At 43.6% G+C, this 23,819-nt stretch overlaps 1 protein-coding gene across 4 annotated transcripts in view; it reads left to right on the top strand.

Annotated features, from left to right (window-relative positions):
• The first annotated feature begins 956 nt into the window (after window positions 1-956).
• Window positions 957-23,819, top strand: part of SMAD7 (SMAD family member 7) — a 40,020-nt gene continuing 17,157 nt past the window's right edge. Inside the window, exons 1-3 of one of the 4 annotated variants that reach the window (XM_024196387.3) lie at window positions 957-2,228; window positions 3,595-3,648; window positions 9,791-9,862. In XM_024196387.3, the coding sequence (XP_024052155.1) occupies window positions 1,730-2,228; window positions 3,595-3,648; window positions 9,791-9,862 (625 nt within the window). In that variant the 5' untranslated portion in view covers window positions 957-1,729. Of the gene's footprint in view, window positions 2,229-2,756; window positions 3,649-9,787; window positions 9,863-23,819 lie in introns of all 4 variants that reach the window. The other 3 variants (XM_024196386.3, XM_024196389.2, XM_024196388.2) reach the window with 3 other exon arrangements.

The raw sequence follows: 23,819 nt of genomic DNA, 5'->3' as shown, positions 1-23,819 counted from the left end.
ACTTCAGGGGGAAAAAAAAAATAGCTTTTAGAAACCCGAGCTGTTGTTTGCGCAACACAATCACTTTTTTTTTTTTTTTTAAAGCGACTGGGTGTCTAGACGCCCACGTGATTGGGGGCCGGGGCTGGGCAGCGATACTGCGCACTGCGAGTCACCGAGGCAAGGCAGCGAGGAGGCTGTGGGCTGGCTGGAGAGAAGAGCTGGCGGATGGCAGCAGCAGCCGCCCAGACGCAGAGGCAGAGAGACCCTGGGCACTGCTAGGTAATAGCCACCTTGGAAACCCCCCCTCCTCTTCGCAGGCCACCCCCTCCAAAGGACAAGGCACTCCCCCCGCTCTCGCTTAAGGGAAGAAAGAAGGTGTGCGTGGGGGAGACAGGATCTTCTGCACTGAGCTCACTGTGAAGGAAGAAGGGAGTGGAAAAAAGGAGGGGAAGGAGGAAAAAAAAAAAGAAGCAAAGCAAACCAGGCGAGCCAAGCGAAAGGAGCTGCTTTTTTGTGTGTGTGCTGGTAGCCGATGCAAGGACTGGAAAGGCTGCCTTGGAGGAGGGGAGCTGCAGCCAGAAGAGAAGGAAGACGAGCTAAAGGCTGCATTAGCATTTACTAGAGAGAGGGAGAGACTGGGGGGGCTGGTGATCCTTTCAGCTCCTGTCATTATAGGATCATCCCCTGTCACTTCTCACCCGTCCGTCGCTTTTATTTTTTAAGGGCTGGGTGGGAGGAGAGGTGGGGGCCACTGTATTTTTTAAAAAAAACCCTGTCCCTAGCTCCTGGTCTTTCTGAAAGACAGGCAGACAGAGAGGGAGCGGATCAAGCCTTTTGGAAGGAAAGACAGACTCCCCACTTTTTTTTAAAATACATAGATCTATATTAGCAACCGCCTTGAGGATTTTTTGTGTGTGGATTAAAACCTTTGATCAGAAGAAGGAAAAAAAGGAACAGGACGAGTTGGGCTTCTTTTTCTTTTTTTAAAGGATGTAACACTCTTGGATGCATTTTTATTTTTTAAAACATTTTGATGATTAATTCAAACGTCCACATTTTAGGGTTTTAAAAAAATGCTACGTTATTTTCGCTCTTTTTTAAAAAAAATCCACCCTATGTTATAGAAATTCCTTTTTTCCCAATCCCCCCAAAAACCTTCTTTGATGGAATCTGTGGATATGTTATTACTAAGGAAATAGTGTTTTTTTTTTAATCTTGTGCCTTGGTTTTGCAACAAAAATTTTTTTTGGGGGGGTGGGGAAGACCTTTATTCTTTCTTTTTCTTTTTTATTTAAAACAGTCATCCTCGTCTGAAACCAAATGTGATCTAAAGGTTTTGCAATCGCTTTGACAGACCGGCAACGCGAGAAGATCTGTTATTCCCTTATCTGCTTGGGGGGCATGTTTTCTGCAATTCTTCTGTTACACTGAACATTGAATCCCCCCCCCCCCCCCTCTTTCAGTTTATATTTTTCCCAGTTCCTATATAAAGGTGGAAAATAAGATTTTCAGTGGATTTTTGAAGGATTTGAGAGAGACAGAGGAAACCCCCCAACCCTTTAAGAGACTGGCATATGTTACAGATTGCTTTGGCTCTTCCACAACCACCACCACCCACCCTCCTCCCCACTCCATCCCTATCATTTCAGGCTGCTTGTGTTTGCTGCCTGGACTCGGATCCCGGATTCTTCATGATTTGCGGACGACATGCTCGTTTTTTAGCCGGGAAACCTTCTTCTCGTCCCGCATGTTCAGGACCAAACGATCGGTGCTCGTCCGGCGACTCTGGAGGAGCCGTGCGCCCGGCGGCGGGGAGGAGGAGGAAGGTGAGCCCGGTGAAACAGCAGCGGACAGCCGGGCGCATGGGGCTGGAGGCGGCCGGGGCTGCTGCATGGGCAAGTCGGGGAAGATCACCAAGGCTCACCTCGGCTCGGAGGCGGAATTGAAAGCGCTGACCCACGCGGTCCTGAAGAGGCTGAAGGAGAAACAACTGGAGGTGCTCTTGCAAGCGGTGGAGTCCAAAGGGGGCGCGCGGACCGCCTGCCTCCTCTTGCCCGGCAAGGTGGACTCCAAGCTGGGTCAGCATTGGTACTCTCTCCCTTTGCTGCTGTGTAAAGTATTCAGGTGGCCCGATCTCAGGCATTGCTCGGAAGTGAAGAGGTTATGTTGCTGTGAATCTTATGGGAAAACTCACCCGGAGCTGGTCTGCTGCAATCCCCACCACCTCAGCAGGCTCTGTGAACTAGGTATGGCTGAAGGGGCACACACAAACTCCAGAGCTGGGGTGGGGGGGGTAGGGGTGGCGAACGGGGGGGGGGCTGTTGTATGAACAGAAAACCGGGCAGGGATAGTACAAAATTGGTTCTTAGGCTGGTCAGATGATCCATGATATTGTCTGTGTTTGTGACACATAATGGCCGAGGCTTCCCACTTTTACTCCGGCCACATTCCCACGTAATCCTATGGAAGTGCTGTCTGGGTTAGGGTTGCAGTTTTTGCCTGCCTCTCTTCTGGCACGGCGGGTTTTCTTTTTGTCAACGCCGTGTGTGAATTCATACCTGCAGTAAAACAAGGATGTGGTTCACTACTGTATTTGTGGAGAAGGCTGTGCGCAAAAAGGGAAATGTGTAGGTGCCTTGAACCCGTCAAATGATATTCAGAAGGTAATTTTGCCTTATGTCGGGCTGATGTTTTGCAGAGAGGTCCCAGGGAAGAGTCATAATCTAGGTCTGCTTTGCTTTAGAAAATGAATCCCTTGATCTAATGTTTAACAGAATTTCCAGCCAGTCTGGGATTTACAAAGCAACCCAGCATTGGAAGTTAGTGGTTCACAAATCCTCCACCACCCCTTAACAAGAGAACGCATAATTTATGGGCTCCAGTTTGTCCGATGCAAGCATGCTTCCCTCTCCTGCAGTCAGCAGACTTCGCTTCCCAAATAAGACCCAGAAAAGTTTCACAGCGTTTGATCCGCCAGTGGCAAAAAAGAAAAAGAAGGAAAGTTTTCAAATGCCATTTTCTTTTGTTAATGGAAATGGGTTGTTGTTGTTTTTTTTGGCACGTTTAACTCCCATGCTACCTACCCGATGGCCTAAAAGAGCGATCCCTGACTTGCATTCCACCCCCCGCCCGTGTTTAAACATTGCAATTACTTGTAAACTTTGCTTAGTTGGTGTCGAATAGAAATCATCCCGTTCTGAGTAGTGGGGAGAGTTGTGGGAGGGGGAGAGAGGTAAACGGCAGCACTTGAATTTTTTTTCTTGCCATTTCTTTTTTCCCTTTTCTGTGAAATGTGAAATGTGTGTGCAGCTAGCAAGGATTATCTGGCAGTCTGGATCAGTTGGTGATTTCCAGTGCTGGAGTGTTTTAGCCGAGCCAAGGAGGCCCTGATCAGACAGCCAGAGTAGCAGATAGCAGGGAGACTGGCGCCAGGCGGCCCCTTTTGTTTATCTGACAGCTAAATATCAAGGCAATCACCGCCTAGCTGCCCTGCCTCCAACCCCCAGAGCTAAGACAAACAGTTTTGCTAAAAGAATGCCACTGTTATCATAAGTTCCTATCTTTTTTTCTCATGGCTCTGCCTTTATTTTCTCTATGCTTTTCTAATTCCAGAGTCTCCCCCTCCACCCTACTCCAGATATCCAATGGATTTTCTCAAACCAACTGGTAAGTAGACCTTTTAAAAGTAGGCTACTGTCTTCAGATAAAAAGGGAAAACATGCCTTTCTCGGGGGGATGTCTCCTTCCTTTGTTATACTTCTTACACATTTCACTTTTGGTCTGTTTCTGTGGGATTTTTGCCCCTTTGCCACCCCAATGATTTAGTATATGATTTGGCTAAGAAAACCTCTAGTTTTAAAACCCAGGAACTATAGTAGGTAGTCCATTTACATTGTTGCCTTTTCTAGATGTACTTGTACCAAGTAACTTGAAAACTCAGGATGGGTATGCACATAAAAATAATGTGAGTCAGTAGGTTTTGCCAACGTTGCTTCATGAATATCTGCAAGAAGTATAAACTCTTCCTAATTCAGGTTACAATTGTAAGTAGTAAATGCAAAATGCATGACTTGTCAACTCACTGTATTTGAATTCTAATGAACTTAGATTGGTACAAGGTACAGCAAAGGATTCTAGGAACATAAATTTTTGTTGAATAAGGATACAAATAAGTGTTGGCAAATGTGGTTGTATAAATCTTCCGTTTACAAAAAAAATCATCTGTAATTAAGCATTACCAAATTAAAAAAATATGGAGGGGAGCTAAAAGTTTCTAACACAGCTCTTCATGCCTGTTGCTTGTAATTGAATGGCATCATGCCAGGGCAGAAGCCCATTTGAGGCTGGCACCAAGCTCTGTTGCGGTTGTCTGCATAAACTTCTGGTTGGCAGCAAGCTCGCCCTGTGTTAGATAAATAGGACTGGCACTGTGGAAGGAGACAGGTTTAGTGAAAATCGGAAATGGGGATGAAATCAGGGAGGTGCAGAGCTCCACCAAGCCCCTTCATATCTTTCTGAAGATGAATGAATGGATCTAAAGTATTGATTATAACACAATTGTCTTTCTGGTTGTGTCCTAAAGTCATGCAGCACCATATGTAAACTTAGTACTTTACTTTTAAAAAGGGAGTTTAAAATAGCTTTGTTCCTGGGTTTGTTCCAGTTTCAGGGCTGTTTTTCTAAAATAGCTGATTTTCTAAAATTATTGCTATTCAGTTTGTTGGAGTTGGCTAGTTTCTGAAGTTCAAGAAATGTTAAAACCCCGAGGGGCTTGCCTGATAGGTTTCTCTTTTCATTTTAAAGTGTCTTTCAGTAAATGCTATTAAAGGGGGGGGGGGTGCTGTAAGTTATGAGGATACTTTAGAAACCTGGGAAATGAGCATTGGGCCCCATCCAGATGATGAGTGTCTCTTGTGATGTCAACTCCCATTGAAGTTAAGGTGCTTAGCACCTCATAGGAAAGTACTTAGTGTCTTCAGTACTGGGCCCTTTTAACCAGGTTCATTTTCTCCACTGTAAACTCTGATTAACATAAGGAGTTTTCTCTTGCCATGTGGAAACAGGCACAGCTACTTAATAAATGAATGGGTCACAAAGCATATAATATTTTGCTGAGCATTAAAGAACACTAGACAAATGTTCACTAATTAATGAGGAGATATCCGTGTTATTATATCCTACTTCCCTTACGAGTGCTACTTACATTTACTAGTTGCTTTGATTTTAAAGGATTGTTTCTTTACACAGGCAAAGAGTCTACTGAGTAGTAAAGAATTTTGTTACTAGAGAAAGAGAGTTATCATTTAGACAAATTCTCGAATGGATAACAGAATGGTCCCATAGAAACTTCACATGCTTAGATTTGCATGACTTTTTGCATAGGGCATAAACTAATTTGTAAAGTGTTCAGGAGGATAGCAGCCAACATAAAGCTATAGGAAAGAAGGGTTAATGATTGCCTTCAGTTTCCTGGAAAGATGTTAGGATAAATCTATTAGCAGGGTTTAAACATCCAATCTACCTTTGCCAGGACCTCATTTTCAGTTAGTGGAGTGATATATTTATTCATTAGCAAGTGTTGACATAAGGTAGCAAAATGTGTGTAAACAGAAAAGCCGCAGAACATGAATGTGCCATTTCGAAAGGAAAAGTTCTTCGTATCAGCCAATAGGAAGTGATTAATGCTGCCAATCGGAAACTCAAAAACAACTGGTTACTCACCAAAAAGTTTAATTTAAAAAAAAAATCCGTTTGGCAGTTGAACTCTGAATAATGTAATACATGGAACAATGACAGAGACAAACAGAAGTCTATAAGTCTGTCATTGCAGGTGGTTGTTACAACTGCTGGCTGCTTTTTTTTTCTTCTTTTGCTTCCTCTTTCATCAAAGCTGTTGTGGAGAGAATGAGATACACAGACATTAAGTTCTCTATCATTGCTATCTCCTGTGGCTGACAGAACCTTGCTGGGATCCTAGGTGTCCCAAATTCCTATATTTCCAAGCATTGTGTCAAATATTATTTGCCTGAGGTTGGTTAAGTGAGAGAGAGGAATATTAGCTTACAAGGGAAAAGTGTTCAAATCTGAACCATTTTAAGCAAGCAGGAGTCCTGTCCTCGCTATTCACCAGCGTTCCACCTTTGGGAAAACAGGAAGAGAATGTAGACTGTCCAGGCATGGCAAAGCCATTTTACTAGCCCAGTTAAAACAGTTAGCAAAGATCTTTCCATTTACACCTTGACAGTCTAGAAGAACTGTCTGTAGCTATTGCTAAGGAGAAGTGTATCTAACAGTAACCTGGACATCTCACATTGGTATGAAGCATGGTAGTACCCTATAATAATACTTACGCACTTCTGGCTAGGTCCTGCAATCCTTCACACAAACACACAATTCCAACGCAAGTGAGGGGGACTAATGCATGAGGAGGGGTTGCAGGATCAGGCCTTTACCTAGCACCACTCATGCAAGTATCTAAAAGCTTTTATAAATGTGAATGAAGCCTCCTAGCCCCCTTGTAAGTTAGCTTATTAATACAATAACTGTACAGATGGGTCAGCTAAGAGTCAGGAACGTTAGGTGACTTGGCTAAGGCCACACAGCACGTCTCTAACAAATCTGGGAACAGACTCCAAGATGATGTGCAGATTTGCTGTGACTTAAATGATTTTCACTAATTCTCTTATTGCAGATTCAGACCCCAAATGAAAATGCTCACTGGGGATGGGAGGTTGTCGGAGATGTCCTTGACTGGTCAGATATGCAGAATTGTAGAGGCAATGTGATGGGGGTTCGGTACAATGAACTCTTAAAGTAGAGAGGCTGACATACTGTTTATCTAAAAAACCCCAGTTGCTGTTCCATGCTGATGAGTTTTAGCAGAGTGAAACGCATGTCCATGGTTTGCATCCACGAGCTGGGTAACCATGACTCTTTCCCAAAAGCTATCACCTGTGTTTGGATACTGGTGGCCCCGTGTGCCTGTTGCTACTCGGAATGCTCTCCTGGCTCACAGCTAATTTATACTAGTTCTAGTGTTTGAGTTTGTGAAGGTGGCTGGTCCCGCGATTTAACAGTGTGTATTAAAAGGTCCTATCCCTTTTCTCTTATTTCCTTTCACCCCCACAAAGGCTGTGTATCAGGCTGAGCTGTCTTTACTGGCCGAGGCTGGCTGGATATGTTCCCTCTGGAGGCAGTCACAGAGGTCTCCCAAGAGCAATATGAGGTGCTTTCCCCCCACTTCCCCTAGGGGGTGAGCATGACCGAATTCTGGGGTAACTTAGCTCTGGCTCTAACTCTACACCCCCCCTCCCCTCTGCATGAGAGAGTATATAGTCTGGGTACTAGACTGGATGGTCGTCCACTGACTTCTGTTTGCAGGGGAGAGCTAGGATCTCTCCTGTGTCTGTCACCTGCATATTAGGATGCAAAAAACTACTCAGGCTAAGCATCTAAGGCCCGTGGATTGCTCATGGTCCTCAAGTGTTGTTGATTTTAATGGGAATTGAAGGTGTAGCAGGAAACACTGCACACCTCTCAGGGCCAGGCCCCTAGTCATTACACTGTTGATGTGAAGAACATGATTTCATGTCCTTCGGAAATGGCCCACTTTACAAAGAAATCTGGGGTGAAAGGGCTAACAGGTAGCAACTTCAAACGAACCACTCAGTCTTGGAGCGTTTCACTGGTATAAAAAAAATATTAAAAAATGACAGTGCTCCATACCAGCCAGAATGAGGCCTGGATGATGCTAAGCATGCAAGGCTCAACTAGCCAAGGGTTAACGCAAGGAACAGGAAAGGATCATCATGCCTTTTGCATAGCCTATGCCTGCTGGGGTGTAAGAGGGAACATGAGCAGTGCATTCAGTAATGGCTTATTCTAAAGTGAGGCTCGTGACCAAGCGCAGTTCTCCGTTTAAATGAATTGATAAAAGGAATTTATCTTGGATATTAGGGAGTGGGATCAATTGAAGTGTGGAGAGGGACCAAATCAGTGGGCAAAGCTATGCTCAGGCAAAGGTCCAGGCTTTAGGGAGGGTCTGAATAAGGCCTGATTTCTAATGTGCAACCTTGATGATGAAACAGGGAGCTGTTCGAATTCAAACTGTAGGGTTACTTTATCTCCACAGCAATTTTATGGTTAGGATTGTGTGTTTTTAAGTTAGAAGAAGTGGACATATTGCTATGACTGTCTCCTGCAGTCTTGAGGAATAGATCCCAAGTTACTTAAAAATGTCTGTCTGCATTGCTAGCAGAAGAATCTTGTTATATTTGACCCTAGAGCAAGAAGACATGTAAGGGGCAAATTATGGCTTTTTGATGTATGGCACAGGTCTCACATTGACTCCCAAGTGGGAGTGCAACATGTTCATGTCGAGGCAGATTAGAGCTGGATATGAAGCACTAGTCTGTAGTACAAACCAGTACCATATTTTTGACACCTGCATTCAGAAAGGTGTGAGTGTGTTGAGGGAAAGCATCAGCAAAAGCATTTAAGAGCAATCTCAAGGGAAAGATACAAGGGAGTCATCTGTTCAGATAGACAAGTGGGCAGGGTTAAAAAAAAGCATATTTCCTTAGAATATAGAAAACAAACTAAAAAACATTTAGAAAGTGTATAGTATACAGTATTTCACAAGTAAGTCCATTTCCTGTCTCCCCTATTGTTTTCAGTTTGATTAAGTGTATCCTGTTAAACTGTATATTCCTGTTATGGATTATACTTTACTCTGATAACATGAGATTATACACACACACATGTTTTTTCCTTAGGTTTTCAGTAGTGAGTGCTTGGGGAAAAAAATGTGGGGGACAAAAAACTCTAGCCTATTTGTGCTGTGGCACTTGCTAAAGAGATGGTTTGTAGCTGAAATGAGGCAATTTAGGGTGCCCTAATTTTGCGTAACCAATTGTGGCAACTTGCCAGCAGCCCGAGGGTTGCATGTACATTTAGATTTTTTTCTTGACGGCAAATGCCTTCAACCACAGTATTTCCTTATGTTTGCATCTTCCCTGATAGATGATTAAAAATTGCTTGTGTGGGTTCATCTGCAGTAAAAAGGTTGGTCAACGTTGACCTCATGCTGCAATTATAGAAAGGGGGCAGTTGCAGTTTTTGGACACCAGGGGGCCAAACTTTGCCCCTCCCAGAATTGAACACTTCTAAATGTCAAGAGGAATAGCTAATGAGACAGATTCCTTTCATCATAAAAGCCCCTTCCGTGGTGCATGGAGAGAATTTGGTCCAGGCAGGCCTTTTTAGTGCATACACAACACTCTGGGGAAGCCAAGTAATTTACAGTCAGTGGAAAGGAAAATGTATATGAGTTCTTAATGAAACTAGCAGAAAAGACAGGAACAAAGGAGTAAAGTTGACACTGGACTATTTGTGAGAAAAGTGGAGTATTATTTTTCTCTCTCTTTCAAATTTAATATTGCCACCTGGCCAACCTAGTTGTGTACTAGATTCAAGGTACAAAGCAGCCGTTTAAACTCTTTCGGAGCTCTGTTAGTTACTTAAAAGATGGGAGACCTGATTTCATTAACCCGTGACTTGGACAAAAAGATTCCAGCCCTTATATAATTCTTGCGTGCATTGAGTAATGATTAAGTGGTAATGTAGAGTTTAGACAAGGGTGATGAGTTTAGGGTGGATATATTATGATGAATGGCAGTGTCTGTGCAGACAATTAGTAATAGCTTCCTGTTGAACACTTTGGAATGTGTGTTCTGTTCTTGACATTGTTTACAGCGTGCTAAGAAACTAACATATATTAATTTCTTATTTTTTTCCTCTGCTGCAGCAGATTGTCCAGACTCTGTGCCTTCCTCCACTGAAACAGGGGGAACTAATTGTCTAGCCCCTGGGGGGCTTTCAGGTAAGACATTATCTGTGGTATGCTTTACTCACTCAGGACTCTTTACTCCTAGTGCACCTAAAGCTCCTTTTGGTTTTAGGCTGTGAATGAAGTAAGAATGATGCGGGGACAGTATAAGATTACAGGTCACTTAGGCTAGAATTTTCAAAGGGGGAATTAGGTTCCCAGTGCCCACTCACTTTCAGCAGGAATTGGGCACCTGGGGATGAATGGATGGACCCTATGGAGAAAAATTGAATTTTGGTGGGTATAGATTATTTATAGAGAAGTGAGCAGGTGAATTACAACTGTATCCTTGTAGAAAAATTCAAGGTCAGTCCCAGCCCTTGCCTTATTTACACAGGTGGTACCTTTGGTTTCAGTGGGGCTAATTGTATAGATAAGGAGACCAGTATTTGACTGGTGGTCTCGAATCTTTGTAGGTTTTTGTTTGGTTAGCGTAACTAGTTTCTGCACAGCCTTCTGGCTACAGTACATTCAATAATGGCATCAATGGAGTATATTATACCCTTACATGAGGACAACTGATCTAGTAGGTGTTTTCCATTCCAGCCATTGTGTTCCTGTATGATACTAGGCAATGGTTGCCTGCGACCTGTCTATAATAGGTTAGCAATCAGCTGAGAAATATTAGGGCAACTGTATATGCATTTTATACATCGGGGGCTATATTGTATTTCCTTCTGCATGGGACTGGCAGAGTGATAGAGAGGGCACATGGACGCCCATGCACAAGGGGTAGGTATGTACAGTATGGCTCTCAGATCTGGGGAACAGGTAGAGTGGCTGGCTAGTAACATGGCATGATCTGGGGAGATCTGTTGTGGTGTCTCTGCACAAGGATTGCTGTGTTGAGGGGAGAACATTTGACTGCACCTTTTGTACAAGTGTATGAAAGGACATTTCCCAGTGCCCTGCTCTCAGCACCCATCAGACCTTTTTGGCCTGATTTTCAGAGGTGCTATATCTCCACAGCTGGGGACTTCAAAGAGAGCTGCAAATCAGGCCTTTCAAAGGTATATTATCTTATTCACCTCCTTTCTTTCCCCACTACAGCTTTGCCTTTCAAGAGGCATGGCTGAGTCCTAAATGCAGTTACTAATACTATGGCTTGTATTATGATAACCAACCATAATTCGTCTGAAAATATGTACCTGCATGGTCTTGTGTAGGTTGGAAGATGCTTTCCTCTGTCAGTGAGTCTCAGTGATTTATGATTTGTGGAGCATTTACTCAGTTCATTGCCCAGTGATGGGAATTTTAGAAATATGTAGGTTGCTGGTTGCTGCTGGTGTGTGTGTGTGTGTGTGTGTCTGTGTCTTCTCTCCAGGAATTGCATTTGGTGTGGATGTCTTTAAGTGAGTCTTGTTTGTTTTTCTTTCAGTGTAATATATACCCTGCCTGTTATTTGAGAGGGAAGCATATTGTTTGTTCAAAGGCCCTAATGAGAATTAATCAAAGGAAGGGGGAGAAGGGCAACTTGTGGTTGGTCTCTCTCTCTTTTTTTGGAGGGGGCTATTGGTGGCTGTAACTTTAGGGAAGAAGGGTGGAGGGGGTTGGAGAAGGGAGATTGGAAAGAGAACAGAAACAAGAAGTAAAACAACACAATAAGGATGTTAGATCATTTTTTTTTCCTCGTGAAATATGTGGGGTGGGTGGGGAAGGATTGAGTTCCACAGGATACCACATGAAATAAGTAAAGGAAGTACTAGCTTTTAAAAGGGGGCTTTCTGAAAGGTTTGTGTTATTGATAACATCTCGGCTGTCTAGTCTGCCTCTGAAGGGACAGAGGGAGGTGGGGGTTTGGGCTGCAGGAAATAACATAACTTGCCTATGAATGCCTTCTTAAGGAGTTTGCTATGGAAGTTTAATTTCATAGCACAGCAAGAACTGGCAAAGGTACTCTACATGGGAAAGGTTTATTAAAATATTCTCTCTCACAGCTTCCGGAAGAAGGCACTGTTCCTTTTGGGGTGTATTTTTTTTTTTTTTTTTTTTTGGTCTTGGGTTATCAAAAGTTTTCCAAACCTTCCCAAAACAGGGGAAACTTTTACGATCATTAACCACTCTTTCCCCCCACCAGTGTAATTGTAGCCATTTAGTTTAATGAGGAGCCGATAGGAGTGTTGACTCATGAAGGGATACGGTTAGCTACGCAAGCCATGAAACAAAGCCGAATGCCTCCACATGAAAGAGCATTTGTTTTGAATTTGCTCTGATTTACTGGCAACTTGGTTCCACACACAGAAGTGCAGCTCTGAAAATTCCCAACTGGAGAGACCCAGTCAAGCAAGGAAAATAAACCGCACTTTGCAGCAGTTCTCTAAAGCTAACTTTCTCTTTTCTTTTTCTACAAACTTTGGTAGCAGAACAGTGTATTTGAACAGGGTTTTAATGAGCTATTGTCAAGGTGCACTTGGAGTGTTTTATTTCTGTCTGAAGGGAAAAGCTGTATCTTATCTCCATTTAAAGAGACAATGGTGTCAGATGCCATACATAAAGCATATCCTCTCATCTTCTTTTCACTCTTTAGAACTGGTGAGTTATATGGTGAGTTGCTTTATGACTTTATCCCAAAAGGATGTTTCACTGGATTAAAAAAAGCCCCAAATTGCTGTGCATCTGAGTAGATTGTTCTGACTGTCCAACTGCACAGTATTGGGATTGAATGGATAAGGATTGTGCTTCGGCCCCAAAGGCCCTAACATGAGGAGTCGCTCTGGCCACCATTGAGGAGAGCCACCTCTGGGGTGGAAATTGGCAGCTGTTAAACAGTGCTCAGCCACACTACACACAGCAGTTGCAGGACAGGGAAATGAAGACTGAACCAGTTGAAGGTAAAAAGGTGGGATATAGGAAGGCGGAAATGCAATCACCACAGATGAAATTTGAGAATTGGGCCAGCACACTGCAGTTAACATCCCTATTCCTGGGGAGTGGGGGCGCTGCCATGGCATCTTTAGAGACTGGGATGTTGCAAGAACGCTAATAAAACGAAAGCAGTGCATTAAAAAATGCTCATCCAGTCCTCCCGAAGAATGCAGAAAGCTGGATCCTTTCTTTTAAGGAGTCTCAGTTCCAGCTACGAAATATATATTTCATTCTTCTTCAGGAGGCAGAGGGCAATTTCATGGATGAATGGCAGAGGTACCAGGATAGCAGAGCTGAGAGGATGTGGGAGGGTGACCAGTGTGGAATGATGAGGGTAATATACTAAGAGCTTCTACAAGTGTTTTCCCCCTTGAAATAACCAATCTGAGCCTCTCTTTCACTTGCTCTGTTTTCTGTTTTTCTTCCTGGCCTAGGCTGTGCTGCAGTGAGCCAGCTTAATGAATGGGGCTCAGTTCGGGGTGGGAGGAAGGTCGGGAGCCTGGAGCCAGGGACTTGATTCTTTTGGCAAGGGAAGAAAAAAAAAAAAAGGAGCTGAATGTGAAAACGTAATCCCGTGGGGGTCTTCACAAAGGAACTGGTTCCTCCTGAAATGCACAGAGGTGACCTTTAATTCACTGGTGCTGCCCTTTCATGTTGTATGTGGCACTTTAAAAGGAGCAAGCCTAAGAGTGGGTGGGAGTGAGGTTTGGGAAAGGGGAGGAGGGAACTCTGACAGCACAGCCATACTAAACCGCTGGGACCTAGTTAACTTTGTTTAAAAAATATATATATTTCTAAAGGTTAAAATCCGAACAGAGAAGCCCATGGAGTCTACATGCGGCTTGGCTCAATTTTAGTGCAATATTAGTTAATCCATTACTCCCAAGGAAAAACACGCCAGTCTTCTCTCTCTCTCCCCACTCAGTCACTCTCTTTCTCCCTCTCCTTTTAGTCTCTGTCTCTCATTTTGTTTTGTTTTGGTTTTTGTTTGTTTTGCCTCTTTCCTTTGCTGACTCTCTCTCTCTCTGGCCCAGTTCAGTATTCCGTGCTTAAGAAATCTCCCACCGGACTCGGAGATGTTCCTGTCTGTGCAGTACTGAACTGGACTCTCTTTCTTTTAAACTACACCAGTTAACAAAAACACAAACAAAAACACACTGTAGATAAAAAGGAAAATAATTCCCTTAAATGGGGCGGGGCCAGGCTGTTTTTCAAATGTATCAGATCTTCTTCAGGAGATCTGTAGTTTGTGATTGTGCTTTAGTTTCTAACAAACAAGCTGCGGTCACATATGTTGGATAGCTCAGCGTCTGCTCAAAAACAGAAGTCCTCAAAGGGCCTCAGAGCTGCCACTTCATGTGTGAAATATGATGAGCTGGCTTGTGTCCTGGTCATCATTGTTTTTTATTAAGGAGTATTAATAAAATATCAGACTCGATAGGTTACACAGATTGCAGTCCCAAATGGAGGTGTCTTTGATGACATATGCTAATTTTGGACTGGATCTAGAGCCCGTGGAAGTCGATGGGAGTGTTGTTTGTTGTCTTTTTTGGGTTTGAGATCACGCCCTTGATGCGTGAAAACTCCTCGGGTTGTGCTATTGAGACCTTCCGTCAGGCTGTTCTGAAAGGCAGGCACATAACACTGTTGTAGCTTAAAACAAGCGTAACCCCTTTTCATTCTGGATTAACACTTACTTTTGTTTAAGACAGAAACTGAAGTGACAGGAAGCAACAGAGAGAAAATTGACAGTGCCTTTTATCCCCATTCCCTCACCCTTTCACCTCAAAACCTCATCTTATTTTAATGGAACACTTTAATTCAAGTTTGATTCATCTTTACTACAAAAGCTCCAATGTGCAGCTGACTGACATTTCATTATGAAATAGCGGACGGGCCTGGAATGTTTCACTATGACTTTGATCCCTTCTGGTATCTGTGTCAGCCTGGGAGAAGCACCTTTTTTAAATCTAGAACTATTCACAATAGAAGCACGATTATTTGGCTGGATCTACAGCCCTGTCCCATCCCCTCCCATCCCCCCTGCAAATTAGATGGGAGTAGCAGGGTTCTGAAGGTTTCTCTGGAGAAATCCTGACTGTCCCCCCCACCCCACCCCCTTCCCTCGAGCACACAGTTTATAACTGCCTGTGAAATGCCTTTATTTACAAATTGGCATCCTATTATAATCAGAAATTGAGAAATCTTCCTGTGTAAGTGGGATTGTATATTTGTCTCTGGGATAAACAATAAATAGTGATTTTTTTTTAAAACAAAAAAGGCATTTATACTCAGTTTTTTTGAGCACATGCACTCTTTCTGTTGTTTTTAATGTCACAATGCATTGCAAATTTTCCTTAGCACCGCTGACGGCACTCGCTTGTACTTGTGTATTAAATAGCTTACCTAAAAACTCACTCCCGTGCTCAAAAGGACAAGGTTATCAGGGGTTAATGCTAAGATGACAGCATTGAAGTCTTTGGAGCAAACCAGGCCGCCTGCCAGACTAGGAGCCTTGCAGCCTCACACATCATCTGACCGTGGCAGAATGTAGCCAGGCCAGTGAAGTGGAGAGAGACTGGGACTTGGCAAGGTCTCCATGTAGCTTTTGGCCTCTGACACTCCATTCTAGCTCCTCCTTGTGTTAGACCCTTTCTTCCATAAGCAGGCTGGGCTTTTTAATGCGGAATCTCAACAGGCAGAGGAAATGGGAACAGAGCTGAGTAGCAAAGGTTATGGGGGAATAGAGTGTGTGTGTGTGTGTGTATGTGTGTGTGTGTGTGCACGGTCCTCGTTCATGGATCTTGACTATATGTGCTATCAGTTTTATCTCAGTGAAATTCTATAGGGGTATTCCAAAAGAATATCTATTTAAAATTGTGCCTTGAAAACAACTAACAATAAAAAATAAATGAATGGAGTCAGAGTGGGCTTTTCTCAGGTACAGTATTTGGGGAAAAACATTCCCTAGGTCAGACTTCCCTCTTGTTAAGCAAAATTTGTTTAATTTCGGCAAAGGAGAACACATTACTATTGTCTGCCACAGCTATTTCTAATGCATGCAGCTTCAATCTGCAGTTTTATTTTTGCAATACTATTGTGTGTAAGTGTTTTCACTGCTGCTTGCTAATGATTTTCTGAGCCATTATTTCTGTACAGCAGTCTGACAATTTAGGGGAAAAGAATGCATTTTAAAGTTTAGCACCAGTGATGTGAGTGTGTGTTCATCTGTATGTTTGGCTTCGATTAACTCCGAAGGGTATCCACCTGCAGAATAAAATGTACCCCCTGAATGTGGTAGGAAACCCGATAATTTGGGACTTTTAAAACTAGACAGGATAAAAAGACTAGTAAATGCCCCATAGGGAGCAATCCTGCATTGTCAGGTAGCTGGACTAAAGTTTTTCCATCTATGATTTCTATGATCCTTTAACAGTTACACTGCAGAAACAAATAGCATTCACCTTATGCATTTATCTAATAGTGGGAGATTTAAAAAAAAAAAAAAAAGACGATGTTGCTTCTGCACGTGGATGCTGAGAATGCAATCAATGGGTGATCTTAAATACACGCTACAGGAAGGGGTAGATGGGGAGAATGGCCAGTGAGTGGCATAGTGGTAGATACAGGAGCCCCATTCCTAAATTCCCCTGCACGCTGGGGGACCCCACTTTGTTTGGGTGGGGTCTGAGAAATCCTGTCCCACTTCCTGTCCCTTCTCCGAGCAGAATTGGTGGGTCACGGTCAAGGTGTGCCATAGTCAAGGAGGTGAGATTTGGCCCCAAGTATAGAAATTTAAGACCCAGAGGTATCTCAAGTTGGTGTCTGAAACTGAGGCAGCCAGAGGTAGTGGACACTTCTGAAAATGCGCTTGTGGCTTCAGCGTTTCAGCCCTAAGGGCTTTCTTCATGAGCGATCAGTACAGCGAAAAGGATACGTCCTGTATCAGCTCTTCCTGAAGAAGACACCTTACCACAGACAGTTCCTCCTGACCGTATCCTCTGCTGCACGTATTTCAGACATTCACATGTTCGTTCCATTACACTGAACTGTACGGCCTGACCTGCTCCTCACAGCCTGTCGCTTGACTATTAACTAAGGTTATTGCAGGGTTATCAGCCGTCCCTATCAGCTCCACAGCCATTCTGACTCCTGCAGGCTTGGAGCGACACTGATATTGACCTCTCTCTCTCTCCCTTTGACCAAATGGGGGGGCCGGTCAGTCTTATCTGCTATGTGACAGGGTGGTTTCAAAAGATGAACGTGGAATTCCTGCTGGTGCCTTCTTGTAGTGACCTCGGAGTGAGCTGTGTAAAAGAATACGGTAACGGGCCACTCAGAGGTCACTGCCAGCCGTACCATCTTTCTTAAGTAGGATTGAATGACCCGCGCAGCAGCCTGGCTGCCTGCCTACTGTCACAAAGTAGCTTCCTTTCCAGTTTATTTTGAGCTCTAAGATATTATTAACTCCTGATACACAGTCTGGATTTAGTTGTAACACACAAAGAAAGCAGAGTTCAAGTTTACCTTCTTCACTTTTTACCTAAATATCTTTTGTTTCTCCCCCCATCCCCCTCCTCTTTGTGTATGGGCTGTTTGCCAGGGGCTTTTTTAACATGGAAACTGGGGAATAAGTTATGTCATGGCTGCTGTTGAGGAATCATGTAGTGTAAACAAGAATATGGCCCAATCTTGTGTGGTGCTGGGGTCTGTGGGAAAGGAGCATCGGCGCCTCGCAGGATTTCCGGCCTTTGGCTTTTGATTAGATTTTTTAAGTCAATGATAATGTCTTGGGTGTAGTCTTGAAATGTTGTTGGCTGTTGAGTTGTAGGGGATGGTGGAGTAACCTCATCACCAGTAGCCAGGTGTCTCCTCCTGCTGGAATAGGCCCGTTTGTAAGAAAATCCAAACAAGGATTTCATTGCAGAGATTCTCCCTCATTGTCCAGAGGAGGATGGGGTGAAGGGTTTGTCCACCTGCTCCCTTAACCTCGTAAATCCCAGTGGATCTGATCTACAGGATGCCAGGGTCATCTGGGTAAAGGCCTTCTACCCCTTCAGTGGCTCTGGCCCCAGGCAACCTGTTCTCAACTCCTTGGATTCTCTACTGGCTGCAGCAGAACCTGGTGACCCTGACAGGTGGTAGTGGCAGGGGAAATCTATGGTAAAGTTAATAAACCTGGGACTGTATTAACTTGTGTAGCTAACTACCACTGGAGTGGGGGATAGCCAGTGATCATCCCACCTACCCTGACTCCAATCTCTTCTCCATGGGGACTCTGGAGAGCACAAAGAGCTTTGCACATGGTTTGAGGAGGGCAGGGAATGGTGCCATGGAGATGCCAGACCTCTTCCCTTCTCCAGTCCCACATGCAGGAGAGAGCTGTGTGCGAAATAGTTCTACATGAGTTCGATCTATCCCTGGTTCCAAGCCCCCACCAGCTAGCTGCAACGGGCTGCTCTTCCTGCAAGCAGTAGACAAAGTAGGCCGCTGCCAAAGACGTTAGAAGGGAGCATTGCACAACTTTAAAGGAGCATGTTCCCTAATTGATCAGCAACGTAACAACGAAACAACATTAACTGGGACGACTTTAAGTGAGGAGTTACTGTACCTCTCCCCCTGCGTGTATCTTGGCTTGGGAGGGAAAGACTGGTGAAGAGAGGCATAATTCATACCTTGGTATACCAGCTGTGGTTGGTCTAGCCTTATGGGTATTTTGCCCAGTGCTTAATTTGTGCCAGTACTGAGCCCTGGCATCTCTGGGCTTGGCAGTTCATAGCCCTGGCATCTCTGGGCTTGCCACTTCAGTTATGAAAGTAAAAAAATTGCTTGAGCGCTGGCACTTAATTGCTTGAGTCCCAGCACCTCTTTCACTACAAATTAAGCACTGCTTTTGCCTCAAAGTGCTGTACCAGCCAGAGAACCATTTTCTGCAGAGTTGTTTTGGGTAGGAGTTTAAATATGTGATGATAACTTTCACCCTGTTAATTAACAGGAAACATTGGGACAAGACAGGAAATTGCATCATTTTTTATGAGGAAAGAGCCAAGAAAAAAATAGAAAGAAAAGAAAACATAGTTATTAATGAAAGGAGAGAAGAGGGGGAAAGGAAAACAAAAAGAACCCTTTTCCCCCAGTGATCAGAAAGTTCTCGCGGTGCCCGAGTTTCAGAGAGAGGCTTGTTGGAGTACTCTGTTTTATTTTTATTATGTTGAAAAATATTTTAATAGCAGGGTCACCTTTGCTTGAACACTAAAAACTCAGCCTTGTTGCTCAATTTATTGAAGAATCTTTTCATAACTTTTCTCAGCTTCCTTCCCCAAACTGCCAGGCTGAGGAAGCTCTTGGCTTGGAAGCTAATTTTGGTTTGGCTGCTCAGCCCACAGAATTGGTCCCCACCCAGTGTCATTATCTTGGTTTTAACTTGCAAAAAAAAAAAAAGGAGAGAGAGAAATTTTATAAGAGTTTGCACAGCCCTTCCTTACTCTTTGAATCTTGCTGCACAAAAAGCATTGCACTTTCAGCTTCCTAAATGCTATGTCCTTAGCATTTGCACTTTAAGTCTGCTCTGTTTTCCTTATTTTAAATAACATCAAACCACTACGCCTTTTTGAAAAGTTCCTTGGGAATCCTCTCTGAGATCTTCCTAGTGCATTGACTAAGACAAAAAATGAATGCCATTTAGAGCTGGCTTGGTGGAGCTGACTTCAGCTGTTCGCAGGTTTGTGAAGAACCAGTACAAGTTAGGCCTTCCTTTAAAAAAAAAAAAAAAAAAAAATGTGGCTCTTAGGGGGCTGATGATATTCTGGCTTTGATCCGGCAAGTCCTTGTATTGTCATCTTCCAGACACAAGTGTGAATGGAGGCACAGGGTTCAGTTCTAGGTACAGTCCTCTAAAAGTGTGTGTCTCTGTTCCCCCTGCATGCCTGCTGCCTTAACTTGCAAGTGCTCAAAGTGAAAGGGTTGGGATATGGGTAGAGAATGGGCACCTCTGAGGAGATACGGGTCTTAAAAGCCATCCTTCCCCATCCTAATTAGGCTCTTAGCTCTGACTCCAGACGTAATTTGGTTGCCATGCAGCAGTGCTCTCACTAATGCAGAATTGGCTTCCCTGTGCACTCCCTCTCCTGCCTAACTCTTTTTGCCTTGTTCTTACACACACTCACCCTGCACCTGTGCTATACAGCACCAAGCTCTCCACACATACACGCAAGGAGTGACATGCTGATAGCGATGAATGTAAATTGGCTGGGATGACACATCGCTGGGTGTGAGGGTGCCATTGTGTCTAATTTTACTAACCTCCCAATTTCATATGCATCAGTAGGACTTTTGGCTAGACTGATATCACTTCCCTTGATTGAATACGCACAAAGCTGCAGCCTAACTAGTTCACTGAGTTATCTTATCGTTGTTCAAATAGAGGCTATTACAGGAGACGAGGAGCTCATTCGTTGGCTTCTTCTTGTTTCGTTTTGTTTTCATAACACAATGAGAGCCTCGGGTTGTAATTGTCAGTGTGTAAAGCATTGCTGAGAATTCAGCCAGGGTGACTTGTCAAAACACAGCACTGACGCCAGAGCAGAGTGATGCAGGCAGGTTGAATGCAGGCCGAAGTGGTTTTGCAGGAGAGCTTTGTTGTCGACTTCTTTTTTTATTTAATCTGTTGGCACAATTTTGAAACACCAACTTCAGTTTAATCCCTCGTGTCATCTTGTTTCAGTTGAGCCGGTGTATGTCTGTGAATATAGTCCTCCATATATGCAATTACTCCTATCAAGCCTCTGTAGAAAGCAGTATGTTAAACACTGTGCGGGAGCTGGGTAGATATAGATTATTCAGGTGTGTCCTCAGGAGCCTTTGTGTCTCCGTGGTTGGTTGATAAATTGCAGGCCCACAGAAAAATAATACTGATCTTTCCGAGGGCTTTTGCTAATAAAGAGGGAAGGCATATTTTGTCTTAAATTAATACTTCCAAACTGCTCAAATTGGAGAACATTCAAAATATTATTATATGTATGTACATACAGGTACATAATAAGCAAATATGGGACTAAGAATAGTAATCTTCTTTTGGTGGTAAAGATGTTGTTTGTAGAGTGTTGCTGCCAAAGTAGGTTAAATGAGAGCTAACTTTAAGAAGTGAGCAGTATGGCAGCATTCAATGGAGTAAAATAACTTGGAACGTTCGGTTCTCATCATGCCTTTTTACGGCAGACCTCCCATCACCAAGGGTCTGGTCAGCCCTTACCATCTTTTAAAAGCATACAAAGACACCTGGTGTTACCAATGGTGTCATAATAAAATGTTCATTAGCTTCTGAAGCAACCTTATTTATGCCTGACAAACCCGGGTGCTGGGGAGGTGGTGAATGTTTCAAACAGTCTTCGCTTTATAATTGGTAAAGTTGGCCCTGGACCAAATGACTTTAAGTGATGAAACTGATGCCTTTAATTTATAGATACTACAATTCCAGAGCATTACCGCTCAGTGTGAGAGTCTTTCCAAGTTGGATAATGTACGGTGTAGTCTAATGGACAACCCAGTGGTGATTTTTTCTATTTGCACTTTGATGAGTAACCATGTTTTACATTCCAGGCAGGTATAGTGGTTATCTGCAGATTTCAAGAACACTGATAGGACTGCATTTTGAAGATCTGGAGAACACTAACTAAAATCAGAACCCCCCAAAAATAAGAGCTCCACACAACCAGAGAGATTTTTGCCCTGCTGGTAGGGGACTTAACGCCCATCTGATACTGTTCTATTGCATCTGAGTGTTTCATTTGTGCAATACCATGTTGGACAGAGTAAATAAATACATAAAATCATACTTCAAGCAGTGATGCAGGAATTAAATAGCAGAAGTCTTATTTGGAAAACTAGCTGGGAGCCTGAAGTTTACATCACTAGGCTTGAACTGGTGAATTAATTTTCTTTGTAAACTAGGCTGAGGCTTTTTAGCTCACGATAAGGAACAAACTCATAAATCTTAATGCAGTGCAAAGTGTGGCCTGTAGTTTTTCTATTCTTTTCCACTGCCTTGCAGGGTAAGTATGGAAAATGTATCCTTTAATGTCACCGGGCTCAATCCTTGAACCATTACTCATGCCTGTAGTGATTACTCAGGTGAGTAAAGATCACTGGCGTGTGTAACTGTTGCGGAAGGGGGCCCAGGAACTGTAGAGCCTCACCCATAATGCCTCCATTCTTTTACAGTGTAGTCAGTGCATTGGGGGGGGGGGGGAGAATGTGCAGTGTGAATGGTGGAGGGAGGTGGAAAGGAAATACCAGTAAAACAATGAAGTGCCAGGCTGTGTAAATGCCCTGGAAGATCATTGGTGCCTAATTGACTCTGGGAGGCAGGGGATTCAATGTAAGGTACTGTGTAGCTCAGCCGCTTGTGATAACTGGAGTGATGGTAACAAGCAGGCCACCCTTCCCCCATCCCTTTTCTTTCTTTGTCACGGACAGATAATGTTGAAATGGGTTGGAAGATACAAATTCTGCACTGTTGCTTTGCTGCTGGGGAAGGGAGATGTAAAGTAGCTGGGGTTTATTGGAACAAGTTTATTTTTGGTGTGTTACTTTTGTGCACGGTGTGGACACAGTCTAAACTATAAAGTCCTGTCAGCACCTGTGTTTCTGTGAGGTGCATGGGTAAGCAAGGAGTCTGCATGGTCTGCTAGATTCAGGTCCCATCTCTACCCCAGCTATAGCGGAACCAGGAGACCCAGTTACAATCCTGTTGTCCTCTGACCTAGTTACAGCATGGGTAAAAGTTATAAGCTAGATAGCACCCAACTGTGTCCCCAGAACCAGGCTGAAGTCTTGGAGTGCCTCTGGGTTCAGCCTAGTTATCGAGACACAGTTAGGTTTTGTCTAGATTGCAACTTTTATTTGTGTGGTAACTAGGTCAGGGACAACCGTGCTGTAACTGGGTGCCCTAACTGGATTAGAAATGGAGTTTAAATGGGATTGAGAGCCAGGAACTCCTGAGTTCTGACTCAGGTGCTGCCACTGACTTACTGTGTAGCCTAGGGCAAATCACTTAAACCACTGTCTGGCTCAGTTCCCCCATCTGTAAAATGTGGATCCTAGCACTTACCCATTTCGCAGGAATGTTCGGAGGATTAATTAGTTAATGAATGTAATGCACTGTATAATTGCTAAGTAGTATTAATCCAGAGAGTAAGGTGGGAAGTGATGGGATGGAGTGGGGAAGGGACAGATAAGCAGCTTCTTGCTTGTGACCCTAGTCTGAACATTTTGAAATGTCCTTCACTGTTGCTTTTGGCTATAAAATTTCATTCTTAACCTGGAGTTACCAGGGTTGCATTTGGAGAGTGGGGTGGACAGGACGACAGAGGGGGAGGGGGTGGTGTGGGTGGAACAGACCACCAGAACATATTTTGTGGGCCTGAATGCGTGTGCATGTGTGTGTGAGAGAGCTTTGCTGCATGCGCTTTGGAATAGAAGTGATTAGATTATGAAGGCAGACAGAAGTAATGATTAACTTTTTCAGTCTGCATGCTGTCTCCAGTCTGGCGCTTGGTGTTGTTTTTCCCCCTAAGTAGGCCCTGGCCCTGAGTCGACAGGGTATTAGGTTGTAAAGAAAGACAGAAAGAATGAAAGCGAGGGGTGGGAAGGGAAAGGGGGGGTGATTTTTCCATCAGATCCGGGAATGGAATTTATTGGCTGGAATGCAGTAAATGTTCAAAATGCCATCCCATCTAAACAGTTTTCATAATTGTTATGGAAGGGGGGGGATTGGGGCATGAGGGAATGAAAAGAACTTTTGTTTCTAACTGTATTTTTCCACATCTTATATCCGTATAAGAAACATTTCCCTACTCTCTAGAAAAATAGTGTTTTAAGCAAGGGTGGACTTTTTTTTTTTTTTTTTTTTGGTAAATGTCTGTTTTTGGTCTTGTAATAACTTTGGGGAGAACTGTAGGTCAGTGTGCTGCGGAGAGTGGGTTTTTTAATTTTTCATTATTAAAATTCGACTCAGCAATTGTGTGTGTGTGTATGGAATGCATTTAGGAAAAAAATGTAATACACGTCTGGGTATTAAATATCAATT

Source organism: Terrapene carolina, unplaced genomic scaffold (assembly GCF_002925995.2).
Source record: "Terrapene carolina triunguis isolate 2854851 unplaced genomic scaffold, T_m_triunguis-2.0 Scaffold69, whole genome shotgun sequence".
Classification (NCBI taxonomy): Eukaryota; Metazoa; Chordata; order Testudines; family Emydidae; genus Terrapene; species Terrapene triunguis.
Note: the sequence above shows the minus strand (reverse complement) of the source record. Positions and strands in the feature narration are given on the sequence as shown.